Here is a 13,990-nt window from a genome sequence, read left to right as displayed (position 1 = left end):
CAAGCTCAACAGCTTAAATGTAAATCCATATGTCACAAGATGGGTGGCAAACTGGCTAAAGGATAGAACCCATAAAGTCAAAATCGCTGGAGCCATGTCAGACTCAAAGCCAGTCACAAGTGGTGTCCCACAGGGCTCTGTCCTGGGACCCCTCTTGTTCGGCATTTATTTCTCAGATGTGAAAGCAAACATGGGAGGGTTGTGGCTGACAAAGTTCGCAGATGACTGCAAACTAGGCACCATAGTCGATACACCAGCTGACACATACATCCTACAGAAAGGCCTCACTGAAACGGACAACTGGTGCCGGAGTCATGGCCTTAAACTAAATGCCAAAAATGTATAGTCATCCTTTTGGGAAAAACAAAGTACCCACAAATTATCACATAGACAGTAACCCACTGAGTACGGAAAAAGTAATCAGAGACCTGGGGACCCAGGTTGATAGTGACCTCTCATTTGACACCCACGTTGCCAAAGTGGTTAGAAAGACTTTCTACCTTGCCCACCTTATCATGAAGGGATTCACATCCAGATCAAAGGAGGTCATTGTACCCCTATACTCCTCCCTTATCAGGCCCATGATTGAGTACAATGCCCCATTTGGTATGTACCTCACCCGGCACTTGCAACAGCTAGAGAGACCCCAAAAGTACCTCACCAAGAGGATCAAGGGTCTCCAGCATATGTCATATGCTGCCAGACTAAAGAAACTCCAGCTCTATTCAGTAGCATACCGCCTGCTCAGAGGTGATCTGTGCCTGACGTACAAGGCCATGTCCAATCAGGAATTGATGGACATGGTCCACCTCAAAAAATCCAAATCCATCAGAACCACGAGAGCTAAAGATTTAAACCTCAGCACAAATATGAATAGGACATGCTGGAGGGACAGATTCATAACTCAGAGGCTTCCCATACTCTGGAACAGAATCCCAGTTCATGTTAGGCAGAGCCCCTCACTGACTCTCTTCAAGAGAAATCTTGACGAGTGGATGGGAGATCGTAGGTTTACCCCAGGTGTCATCTCTGTGTCACTACTAGACAGAGGCACAGTAATCTAATTCTATTATGTAAGGGGGTCTTCACTGTGTCACTACTAGACAGAAGCACAGTATTCTAAATCTATACTGTACACTTTTGCATCATTACATGGGGTGGCAAAAGCCACATCACTATGGCTAGGCTTATAAATGCCCCAGGGCAGATAGCCTAGTACCAAACTATGAAACTATGAAACTATGAAATGTTACCACAAGCAAACTTAAAAGATACAAAATGCTACCACAAACTAACTTAAAGATACGGATACAGCAGTGTACTTTAAACAGCTTATTAAAATGTGATTATTCAATAAAAGTCTTCACTTTGTATAAATGAGCCAGGAGCCACTCAATTATAAAGAATTTATAAAGGCACTAATCCACTGACCTCTTCTTGTAAAAACATATGCTTGCTAGAGTATAATGTTGCACTACTTTATCCAACAGTTGGCTAGATAATGAATTCAGAGCAAGTAAATCAATAGAACAGACAATGAGAGGCAAAATACTCCTTTTCGATATAAGCTCAAGGAAATCAAATAATTCAAGATATCAACAGCAGTGTAGAAAAGAAGGAGCTTATTAACCTCAATTTACAGTAGGAGTGGGCAGCTTAAAATCACCAGATTTAAAAAGCAAATCAATGAAGTGGTGGGAAAAAAAACTGCAGAAAATCACCAGCAGTGTTTTAGTTTATGCAGGCTTGAAATCTTTTCAAGCCTGCATGGTTAGATGATTTCTAAAGGGCACTGTAAATCATTTGTTTGCATTTAGTATTAATCCATAGCTTTCACAGCAATCATTTTTGTTGTTAGACCCTTGTAGGATGATGGTGTCATAGGGGGAATCTATGAAAGCTCCCAATTTATAGTCATCTGCAAACTTGGAGAGCCAGAGTCCTCTGGCATTAGCCTTGACTTCCGAGAAGTAGATGCCAAACAGAAGCAGGCCCAACATGGAGCCCTGGGGTACTCTGCTGGTGACCAGTCATTTGGTAGAGGTAGTCTCACCAATCCTAAGTTCTTTTGTCTGTCTGTGAGCCAGCTGACAGTCCAAAGAGTTATGTAGGGATTTTTGCCTAGTTCTGAGAGTTTAAAGTACCTCACTAGACACCTGCAACAACTGGAGAGGCCGCAAAAGTACCTCATAAAGAGGATCCTAGGCCTTAAACACTTGTCCTATATGGACAGACTCAAAAAACTCCAACTATTCTCTGTCTCATATCGCCTACTTAGAGGCGATCTCTGCTTGACTTACAAAGCCATGTCTGACCCAGCTCTGCTAGAAATGCTACATCTATAAAATCCCAATCCCTCCACACCACATGCTCCAGAGACCTCAACCTCATTACCACAATCAACAGAACATGCTGGAGGGACAGGTTCATAACCCAGCAACTGCCCATGCTATGGAATAGACTTCCCATACATGTCAAGCAGAGCACCTCACTGGCCCACTTCAAGAGAAATCTTGGTGAGTGGATGGGAAATAAAAAAATCACCCCTGAGATCACTCCAGTGGCTCTACTCAACAGAGGCACTAGAAACTAAGGTTGGGTAGCACAATGCCAGGGTAATCCTATGGGATAGGCTTGTAAAAGCTCCAGAGCCATTAACCTAGAACACACCTATGAACCTATACCTAAGTGGGGTATTATATCAAACATCTTGGTCAGGTCAAGGTAGGCATTATTCACCATTTTCCCCTCATCCACTGCCATGGTGACCCTCTCAAAGAAGTCTACCAGGTTAAGTAGGCAAGACCTTCCCTTAACAAACCAAACTAGGATGGGTCCAGTATCTGTAATTTGCAAATGTCCTTGTTGAACATTTCTATGATAATTCATTCCATGGCCTTGCATATTAGACTTGTCAGACTGATGGGTCTGTAGTTCTCAGGGTCAGTTTATGGTCCACCCTTATAAAAAGGATGACCATTGCAGCCCTCCATTCACCTGATATGTAACCTGTTTTCAAGCTGTAGTTGAAGAGTGCCTGAAGTGGTCTAGCTAGGTCATGTTTTACACTATTTAGGACACAACCAGGGATATTGTTGAGGTCCATTGAAGCAGTGTTTCTGGCCTTACCAAGCACCTCCAGGACCTACTTGACAGCTGTGGAGGACATGTTAGAAGAGATGTCACAGGAGGTAGTGAGGAGGGAGTGAGGGTGAAGTTAGTACTAAATTTATCAGCCAGAATACTTGCTATGTCACCCTGGTCAGTGAAGGTTCTGCTACTTATCAGTTCTGCACACTGCTAGGTATTACGTTTAAGGTGCCTAACATAGCTAAAGAAGGCCTTGTGTTCATCCTTAACCTGGGAGGCTTTCCTGACCTTGTAACTGGCCTTGTTGAACTTTATTAGACCTCTTAATTTCTTGTTTTATATCAGACAGCTCTCATCACTATGAGATTTGCTCTTTCTGATTTTGGAGATGACTTTTTTCTTTTGTTATATACCCTGTTAAGGTAAGGATTCCACCAATGTGGTTTGTTTTTTATGTTAGATCTGGGTTTACTTCTGGTAGACAGCCCTTTCTCTACACTCTGTCTCCTACAGGTTACAGAGATTGGCATACAGGGCATCCTCAGATCCAGCTATGATGGACCATTTGCACATCAACAAAATGAGCAGTATCAGAACCACTACATCCACCAATTTAAATTTTACTTCTGAGATAAATAAGATATTAGCAAGACAGATGTTTATCTCAGAGGATCTCCATGCTCTTGAACAGGCTTCCAGTCCATGTGAAGCAGAGTCCATCCCTAATTGTATATAAGTGTAACCTTGACCAATGGTTAGAAAATCAGAATTCACCCTGGATCTGGCCCCCATATCTCCAACAAAAAGAGGCAGATAGTAATGCCCAAACTAAAGTAACCTCTACATAACCTCTATAAGCTTCCTAATATACTCCTCCCTCCTAACAAATGCCCATGATATATGTATGTATATATATATATATATATATATATATATATATATATATATATATATATATATATATATAGGGGCAGATTTGGGTTGAGTTGCATGGCTAGGCATGTAAAGGGTCTAGTGGTCATAAGTCTGGTATATACTTATGAACCTATGAACAATTATATTTTATGGATTTATAGTGCCAAAGTAAGCCTTTCCAACACCAGTCTGAAAATAGATCTAGTTACTAAGGGAAAACTGGGTCTATGTTCAGCTATCGAATGGACTAAACATTGAACAGCTGAATATCAAACCCAATTCAGTGAATGTCCATTCAGCGAACATTAACTACATCAAACCTTTGGGGGGGGGGGGGAGAAACTAGTTGTCCAACACTTCCCCATCTCACACATGGCAGTGTTCCAAACCCAACCAGGTGGGGAGGCTTCTCCCCCACACCTTCCTTACTGTATATATACCAACTCCAAGACCACACTACAGTGGAGAAAAGGGGTTTGAAACACTGCCATATGCGAGATGGGAAAGTGTTGGACAAGTTACTTTCCCCATCTCACAGGTTCGCTGAACTGATCATTTGCTGACTGACCATTTGCTGATTAGTGGTCAGCCGTTCCATGTTTAGTCCATTCGATGGCTGAACATAGACCCTGGAAAACTATGCTTAGTGCAACAACATTGGAGTATGCACCTTACTGTATTATTTCAAAGAATATGTTTTCATTGCAAACTGAATTACTGTCATTGATAAAATAAGACTGGGACTAATGCTTCTGTGGTTGGCATCTATATGTCTTTTAAGTAACCAGGGTTGTATGTGATCTGATTCTGGGGATTTGTAATTTTAAGTGAATTTTCTGCTAACTCTCCTGACCTGAGATGCTATCACTATGTCACTACTTTACCATCTTCTGACTTTGTATTTTCCTTTAAAAAGATCCTTACAATATTGATAAAAGGAAAATCATTTCACTTACACCCCTTGTTGTATAAGTGGGTGTGTTGCTCTAGCGTTTTTCTGTAAATGTGCTCGTACAAATGTCTTCTTTTCACTATACTGTATGTAGCATGTTTTTATACTGTTTTTGATTCTTTTAACTTCTTATTAACATTTGGTTGTGCCGTGGTCCATTTTTAGAAAAATACTGGAGTAAGATGCCGCCAACATTTTTTTTTATTTTTTTTCTTCAATTCTCTTAACGACTGATAGCACCAATCAGCTTTTGAATTTCCATGCTTTCTACATCCTTCAAACTTTCCAGATTATAATATTATAAACTTGCTTTGCCTTTCAGTATAATTATGAACTTTACTCACGTACACTTTATACAAAAAGTAGTTTCACTGGGCATGGATAACCTTGCGCTTATAGTGAATATTACTGGTAAAGAATAAGCTTTCATAGTACAGCAGTCAGTTTAAGTTAGTAAAAAGGTGCCTAATGGTACCTTTGTGTGCCACTTGTGAATTAGTAACAGTACACTTCAATGAATTAATTAACATCAGATTAAAATGAATGCATGTATTCATAAATTTAATTAAAGAAACAACATAAAAGTGTTTGTTTCACAAGCCACTCCTTAAGTCTAAATGTTCACTACATGTATACTCATTCAGAATAATGTATAAAAGCATTTCTTTCAGAATTTGTTACATGTAAATATTCACAGTGCATTTAAGAAAAGTCTTCTATATAAAACATTCATTGCTTTAAGACTATAAAAAGAATTTTATGTTAACCCTATCAGTTTTATGGAACATCTTAAAGTGAAGGCTTATCATTTGCCTATGCCAAATAAATTTATTTTTATGCATGATCAAAGACAAAATGTCACTTTTCATTTTCATTGGTTCATTTCAAATGACAAGGTGAATCTCTTCAGCCAGGTGTATTTTTGTACTTTGTGGATTGGTGATGGCCAAAGTCTGCATACACCACTGGACAATTTTGCTGAAGGTCAGATCACGGATGGGGACGTGCCATGTGATGCATTGCCTTGGCTTGTTGGGACATGTCTCTTCATCTAAAAGGCTTACAAAGCTCAGTGTTTCTTCCCCCATTAACCACATTGAGTAAAGGGTGGTACTCAAACCCAGGTTGCTTGGTCTGCAGACCCTAAGGTATCGCCTCTACCAAACAGGAGGGTGGCAAACTGCAGTCTTCTGATATTGTCAATGTGTAGGAAAGCAACACATTGAAGCATGCAGCTCCTTTGTCAAGAATCTTACAGAACCTCCTGGATTGTACATCATATTTCTCCTGTCCATCAGTATATTCTTGATTACCTTTTCAATCACTGAGGATTGCAGTTAGTCAATAATGGCAGACGCTTGAATTTCATAGCTTGTGTTGTCCATAAAATGCATTTTGGAGCAAAAGCTGTTGTTCTACAATCTTTTTACATGAATATGATTAATGTTTTCAAATTATCCCAGTGTACCACCTTTAATTTTATCATTGTCTAGAATTCTTCAGAAAAGATGAGTTATATTCCATACCACATTGTTGCATACCTCCCAATTATTTTGCTGAAGAATTCTAAATATTGGCATAATATACATACGATCACTATACTTATTTATTTACTTAGTTAATACTGGTCCTCAAGGAAGACATATGATCACCTTGTGGTTCTGTCAACTGTATCTTTGAACACAGACCATACAAATCAATTTGCTCAAAGTCACAAAGACGAAAACGGAGACTGAGGGAGCCAAACAATGGTCTAGACTAGAGGAACCAGGCCATTGCCATCCTTGAGTATTACCTGTCTGTACTAGTGGGATTCTACAATCTAGTCATGTAATAACAAAAAAACAAGCCTTAAAGTCAGGAATGTTTGTGTGGTAGGACAGTCACTAACCCACAGCCATCCTGTACTTGAAAAGCCCCACGAAGTCCTGTTGCGGCTTAGTACCATATGCCTCAAATTCAATGACACATCTTCGTCTTCCCTTACAACCTCCCTCTCCTTCCTCCTCATCCATTATGGGACTGCCTCTTGTTCATGCAATTTATTTCACTGATTTGTATTTCAGTGGCTTAACCAGGCCGGTCAATGCAACCCGGCTATTAAATAAATAGCCACTTGTAACTGCTCCTTAGAGGTGATACTCTTTAATGCATTTTTTATGCATTTGTACATGATACAGTCATTCTCAACTTGGGTCCCTTTATTAACATGCAGGATACACTGTTTCCTGTTTTTGATCTGTGTTGGACTATTAGGTCCAGCAGACATAAGCAGTTGTTTTATTCTGGTATTAATGAATGACCTCATCCATGCCTATTCACTTTACAAAAGTTAAGATCATCGATTATCAGTATTAATTTGTATTATTATGGTACATAATTCTCTCTTAAAGTACTGCCACCATCATTATCTGGAGAAGCCAATGTAATAGAAAACTAGAACTACTTTGATATTACATTTAATGTGTAGTATGTTCACATTTTTATTTATGTAATTATAATTTATGGCTCCAACATGAATGCTATCATTAAAGTACATTGCTGTTCTTACTTCTCTTTCTTCTTGATCCTTGAAACATAGACTATATTCAGATATACCAAGGTCTACCTCATTCTTTCTTTTCCATTTCTCTCTTAGTATAACGGCAGAATCCTGATCATTTTTTTTTCATTCAGTGACTGTTTAACAATGCTCAGTATGAAAGACATGTGAAGTAACATGTCCTAGCTGCAGGCTCAGTGGTAGTAAGAAATGAATCGGAGGGATGAATGTGGAGAGGGCAGCCACGATGGGAATAAAGTGAAAGTTAAGATTAAGAATCAAATGGACATCAGAGATGAGAAGGTCATGTCGGCGATTAGAAACAGAACATCTGGAAGTGTTAAGGTTTCTGGTTTTCTGGAAAGAATTATATATTTAAAAGTGATTTTATGTATATCAAAACCAGTCAGAACATCTTAGTTATTTAAGATAAGCCAATACATGGCAAAAATGCTTGAGGAAAAGTAAATTAAAGTTGCCATTATATTGGACTTTCTAGAGTTACAAGTAAAAAAGATTACATTTTAAGTTGCTATGGATCTCTTTTTTATGAAACTGAAGTTAAGCTGTTGTTACAAAGGTTAATTTAATTGCTGCATATGTTCCCTGTTAAGGCTCTGTTAGAAGTCAGTTATGAACTGAGATAGCTATCATAAAAAGTACAGTACTGTAAATGATGTGTGTGGATATTTACCACTCAAAATAAGGAGTGGGCTTTATTCCAGTGGGCAATTAACACTTAGGGTTGTAAATTCAGTAATTTAATGGGCAGCTGACTTTCAGAAGCAGTTAAGAAGATTATATTGTTAAGCAACTTAGAACTCAAGGGCAGTCTTAGAGGTCAGGCTAGCAGAGCACTGGCAGCCTAATGTAATAGCTGAGGTGATGCATTTAAATGCTAAACAAACCAAAGTCATGTTGATAAGCAAAACACAGTTTACGGAGAGGTAGTAAAAATTGCCAAATTTTCACAGAATGCAGGACACAAGGCCATAATTAGTAGTAGCTAACAGTTTATTGCAGTATGGTACTACTGTGGCATTAACTGATGTTAAAGTAATAGCTAATTACACTAATCATCTGTGCTAACAGACTGAAAAAAAAACAAAACAATTGCAATAACTCAGTCTAAGGGCAGCCAGACCTAAGACTGTCAGACCATGATTATGGGTACTTATTTGTCAAAGGCAGTAAATGAGGCTTCAGAAATGGGCAGCTAGATGATAAAAGCAGAGAGTGGGGTAGTTAGCCCACAATAAAACTGCCAGTGGTTTTGTTACTGACTTTCTTGCCAGACACATGAGATCATAGCATTTATAGATATCTGCTGTAAAATTTAACTGGCAGCATGGTTCACTGGCAATCAAAAGCTGCATGTTACCCAAGCTATCCTATAGAATGCTGCTGATACAAGTGTATTTCTGATCGAAATGTTAATAGGAGCACATACTAATTTATTATTGTTTGTCTTTCAAACTTTTCAGGTCACTATTCCATGCATTTTGATGCCTTCCTTCACCACATGGGTGATGGACCTCCAGCACTTCCTGCTCGGACACTGCGCAAGGTGGTACCACCATTTCAGTTTGAATTTTATATGAAGCATGAAAACAATACACTGTGGATAAACTGTTTACTCTTCCCTCCACCAGCTTTTCCTTCTAACAGTTGCCTATTGTTATGTCACCTTAATAGATAACAGTCTTCTAAATGCATGTGTATTCTACTCTTCTAAAACAATGGCTTGCAGCACACTGTATTAATCAGCTCCAGCCTTTAAAGACCTGTGTACATGTATACAGTAGCAGCACATGCTAGGATTCAAATCTACACATCTGTAGGACCAGTCCACTTTATTTTGTTATTTGAAATTGTAACTTATCATTTCTGCAATAGAGGTGCAATTTCAGAGAATTTTAAAGTATGCGACAGGGGGCTAATGCTGGGATGGCTATGGATATGGCTGATGCATCTGTTTATCTGACAAGCTATTTCAGTTGGTAGAGCTTTTATTGTATTACTTTTGCCAAGAAATGATGGGAGATTAAACAGTGAACAGTTCTTGAATCTGATATAAGCAGTTGTCTCATGTACATAAAATTAATAACTGCATTCTACTTATGGGATGGATAGGACTGAAGGTTATGACATTTTGTACTTAGACATGGTTGCTGGGTCACTCATAGCTGCATAGATTTATTTTTATTTGTACAAAAGTAGTACTTATCAGTAGCTTTCCTTCATCTCTTGTCAGTTGCAAAGCACAGTGGAACTACTCACACCCAGGGTTGTAATACTTCATTCCATTTCACATTTCTTTTGAGTGGTAAACTGTCATAGGCTAGTTTTTCATTAACTAAATAAAATAACTGATGTTGGATTTGATTCTTTTTATATGTGTGCATTATGTTTTGGTGATGCTGACATCAAATACCGTCAATGTGATGTAGAAAAATAGCATGAAGGAGCTTCTGGAGATAAATACATCACTGCACTGAACCTAATTTAGCTACGAAAGCTGCATTGTGCCTACAAACTTCTTTGCAATTGTTCTTCTCACATAGCCCAAAAACATTCGGGTCTAAACTCCACCAAAGTAGTCAAATTACTAACCAGTCCAGAAAACAAATCTCCGTCGGGAATTTTACTAAAAACAAAAAAAAGTCTACAAGACAAGTTACCATCACATTTGAGATAGACCAACCACACCACTCAGCAATCGCTAGGTGGCAAATTTGTAAAATATGTATGAAAATCATGCTGGATAATGTTAACTCTGCCTATTAAATTTTGAAATAAGCATAGTCCCTTCAGCCCAAACAAGTGAAATCCCTCAATACTCCTAAATGGATCCAGTAAGACCATACTCCTTTTGAAGTCAGGAATCTAACATCTGAAAATACTTTTGATAATAAAAAGTTATGAAAAAGTCCTTCAATTCCAGGATGGACACTCTGCTTCCAAACTGCCTCTTGAATCTCCTATGAATATGATCCTCCCATTGTTTGGCCATTTACCTCCCTCTCTTAACTCAAACACTTCCTTACCCATTAACAAACATGTTGGGTTTGATCTGGTCGCCAGTACTTTCCATGGCATTTCTGACAAGTCATCGTTCCAAAAGAACCAAACTGTGGACTGCAAACATGTTTTAATTTGATTTAAAGCTATATTTGTGATGGTCAAGAGAAATGCTTAAGGTTAATAAACACAAGAAGTACATCCTCCCTTGTTACAACTTACTGTAACTCAATATTAGTAAATATCTAACAGATAAACTTTATTCAACCCACAGTAGGAAAAGAACTTAGCTGTGTAACATGTACAGTAAACTATAGTATATCAGGAAATGTATCTGTATCAGGTAATGACTTTTACAGGAGTTTTTTATTTATTTAATTTGTGATTTCCATAGTGCTGATGTGTTTTCAGTATAATTTTCAAGATGAAGCCATGATGTTTGCATGGAGGTTTATATGGTGTTATTGGTTTTACATTTTGCCTCTTCAATCCAATCACAGTGTACTATTTACTAGAAACATTTTATATATATATATATATATATATATATATATATATATATATATATATATATATGGGTCTACTTCAGAATGTCGACCATTCAGAATGCCGGCTTTCATATGGCCGACACCATATGATCGAAATTCTGAAAGACCGAAATCCTGAAATAGCACCATTTACCTACCTGTAAAACTGTGTTATGCAGGGAGGCAAGCCCCCCTACACCCCCCACACCCCCTGATACTTAAATATTCTCACTCTGAGATCGCACTACAGTGCAGGAAAGGGGAATCTCCCAGTCCCGCACTGCAGCGGGACCTACGCTATCATTTGTCAGCCTTTCAAATGTTCGCTCATATGGTGTCAGCCATATGAGTTTCGAATATTTGAATGTTCGATCAAATGAAGGGCTCCTCTATATATATATATATATATATATATATATATATATATATATATATATACATATGTATATATATATATATATATATATATATATATATATATATATATATATATATATATATATATATATATATATATATATATATATATATGTGTATATATATATATATATATATATATATATAGGGACAAAATCATTTTTCAGCCTCTCCTTTTGTAGAATATTATTGTGTATGAAGGGAAGTACATCAGGCCTATTTAAATTAATATATCCAGGCATGTTCTGACATCATAAATTAATTTAATAAGCTCTTGACCATTGTACAAACAAGCTGATGTCTTTGTCAACAAATATTGTTCTTAATATTATTATTCTTAATATTCTAGCCCACATCCACTAAAAAGGGTTCCCTGAAAAGATTTCCCTGAAACACTAGATCTTATGAGAGTCAAATACACACATTTATGCAGTGCGGAAAAGATGTTATGCAAATATACTTTAGCTTTGTGCAGGTAATGCACGTTTATAAGTAAATGTAAAAATTTTCATTTGAGAGGATGTTGAGTTGTACTTTAGCAGTCCACGTTAAGGAACAAAGTCAGACCACTGGTAGATCTTGTCAGGAAAAGTGAAGAAAACTCAACAGGAAGTCCATGAGTTAAATGACTAATATTGTTTTTAATGACGTAATTACATTTCCGGTTGTGTGTCTTATATTTCATTTCATTTTTTTTCTTCATCATGAAGAAGCAGAAGCTTTTTTGTTTGTGTAAACGCCTTTTCTTTAAAAAAAAAAAATAAAAATAAAATAAGTACACACACGTCTGTCTAGTCTCTTCCCTGTTCTCCTGCTGAGTTTGTTTTCATTTGTTTTCATTTTTTGTCAGGAAAAGTGGCATGTTGTACTTTCTCTTTTTCTCTTGGGGTGGGTTCTGGATTCTCAGCTGTACTGCTGATATCTTGCAATGTATGACAATGTTAGGGCCACATTAATTCATATATCAAGTCATACAGATGCATTAGATGGGAATGAGTATATTGATTTGTTGATTAAATGTGGTATAGGAGAGTTTAAGGAAGATAATAGGCCGTCCTTGTTAGAGTACCAAGAGCCACACAGACTTTGCCACAAGTAAGGCTACCGCTGCTTAAGTTGTAATAAAGTGCTAAGAGTAGACCTCAAAAAACCTAAGTCTGTTGAAAAAAAAAAAACCTAAGTCTGGAAGTTGGCTCAAAGGACTAAGGTTATAAGCTGTTGCCTAGCTACTTCTTGTGGTATCGGGATTGATTCCCTCAGACTTCATTTGCATACTGTATGACCTTGACTGTTTTGGGGCAAATGGGAATTTGTCCTAGGCCTATTAATAGTCTCTTGTACTGCATGCCTGTTAACATATGCACATTTGAAGATACATTTGGAGAACAAAAAATCTGTTGTGTTGGCTTTGTGTATGGACTTCCCATTACATTTTTTTTTTGAAAAAATATCTGACAGACTTTCTTAGCTACTGAAACTAATGAAGCAGAATAATCTTAATGTCACAAGTTATTTCAGAAAGTAGTCAGAATTATTGTATCTTTGTGGATTTAGAGAAAGCATATGACAGGGTACCTAGTGAGGAGTTGTGGTATTGTATGAGGAAATTGGGAGTGTCAGAGAAGTATGTAAGAGTGGTACAGGATATGTATTAGGGTAGTGTGACAGCAGTGAGGTCTGCGGTGGGAGTGACAGATGCGTTTAAGGTGGAGGTGGGATTACATCAAGGATCAGCTCTGAGCCCTTTCTTATTTGCAATGGTGATGGACAGGTTGACAGACGAGATCAGACAGGAGTCCCCGTGGACTGTGATGTTTGCAGATGATATTGTGATCTGTAGTGAGAGTAGGGAACAGGTGGAGGAGATGCTGGAGAGGTGGAGATATGCTCTAGAGAGAAGAGGAATGAAGGTCAGCAGGACTAAGACAGAATATATCTGTGTGAATGTGAGGGAGGATAGAGGAATGGTGAGAATGCAGGGAGTAGAGGTGGCGAAGGTGAATGAGTTTAAGTACTTAGGATCAACAGTTCAGAGTAATGCTGAGTGTGGAAGAGAGGTGAAGAAGAGAGTACAGGCAGGATGGAGTGGGTGGAAAAGAGTGTCAGGAGTGATTTGTGACAGACGAATACCAGTAAGAGTGAAAGGGAAGGTCTACAAGAGGGTAGTGAGACTAGCTATGTTATATGGGTTGGAGACAGTGGCATTGACAAAAAGGCAGGAGTCAGAGCTTGACATGGCAGAGTTGAAGATGTTAAGATTTGCACTGGGTGTGACGAGGATGGACAGGATTTGGAATAAGTATATTAGAGGGTCAGCCCAGGTTGGAAGGTTTGGAGACAAAGCCAGAGAGGCAAGATTACGTTGGTTTGGACATGTGCTGAGGAGGGATGCAGAGTATATTGGGAAAAAGATGCTAAGGATGAAGCTGCCAGGTAACAGGAAAAGAGGAAGGCCTAAGATAAGGTTTATGGATATGGTGAGAGAGGACATGCAAGTGGTTGGTGTGACAGAGCAAGATGCAGAGG

At 38.2% G+C, this 13,990-nt stretch overlaps 1 protein-coding gene across 1 annotated transcript in view; it reads left to right on the top strand.

Annotated features, from left to right (window-relative positions):
* The window catches only part of DOCK3 (dedicator of cytokinesis 3), a 4,843,230-nt gene that overhangs the window by 4,776,469 nt on the left and 52,771 nt on the right, over positions 1-13,990 (top strand). The window contains exon 52 of the mRNA XM_044077993.1: positions 8,984-9,066. Coding sequence (XP_043933928.1) covers positions 8,984-9,066 — 83 coding nt within the window. The remainder of the gene's footprint in view (positions 1-8,983; positions 9,067-13,990) is intronic.

This window comes from Protopterus annectens, chromosome 7.part0 (assembly GCF_019279795.1).
Source record: "Protopterus annectens isolate FY-2018-M chromosome 7.part0, PAN1.0, whole genome shotgun sequence".
Classification (NCBI taxonomy): Eukaryota; Metazoa; Chordata; order Ceratodontiformes; family Protopteridae; genus Protopterus; species Protopterus annectens.
Note: the sequence above shows the minus strand (reverse complement) of the source record. Positions and strands in the feature narration are given on the sequence as shown.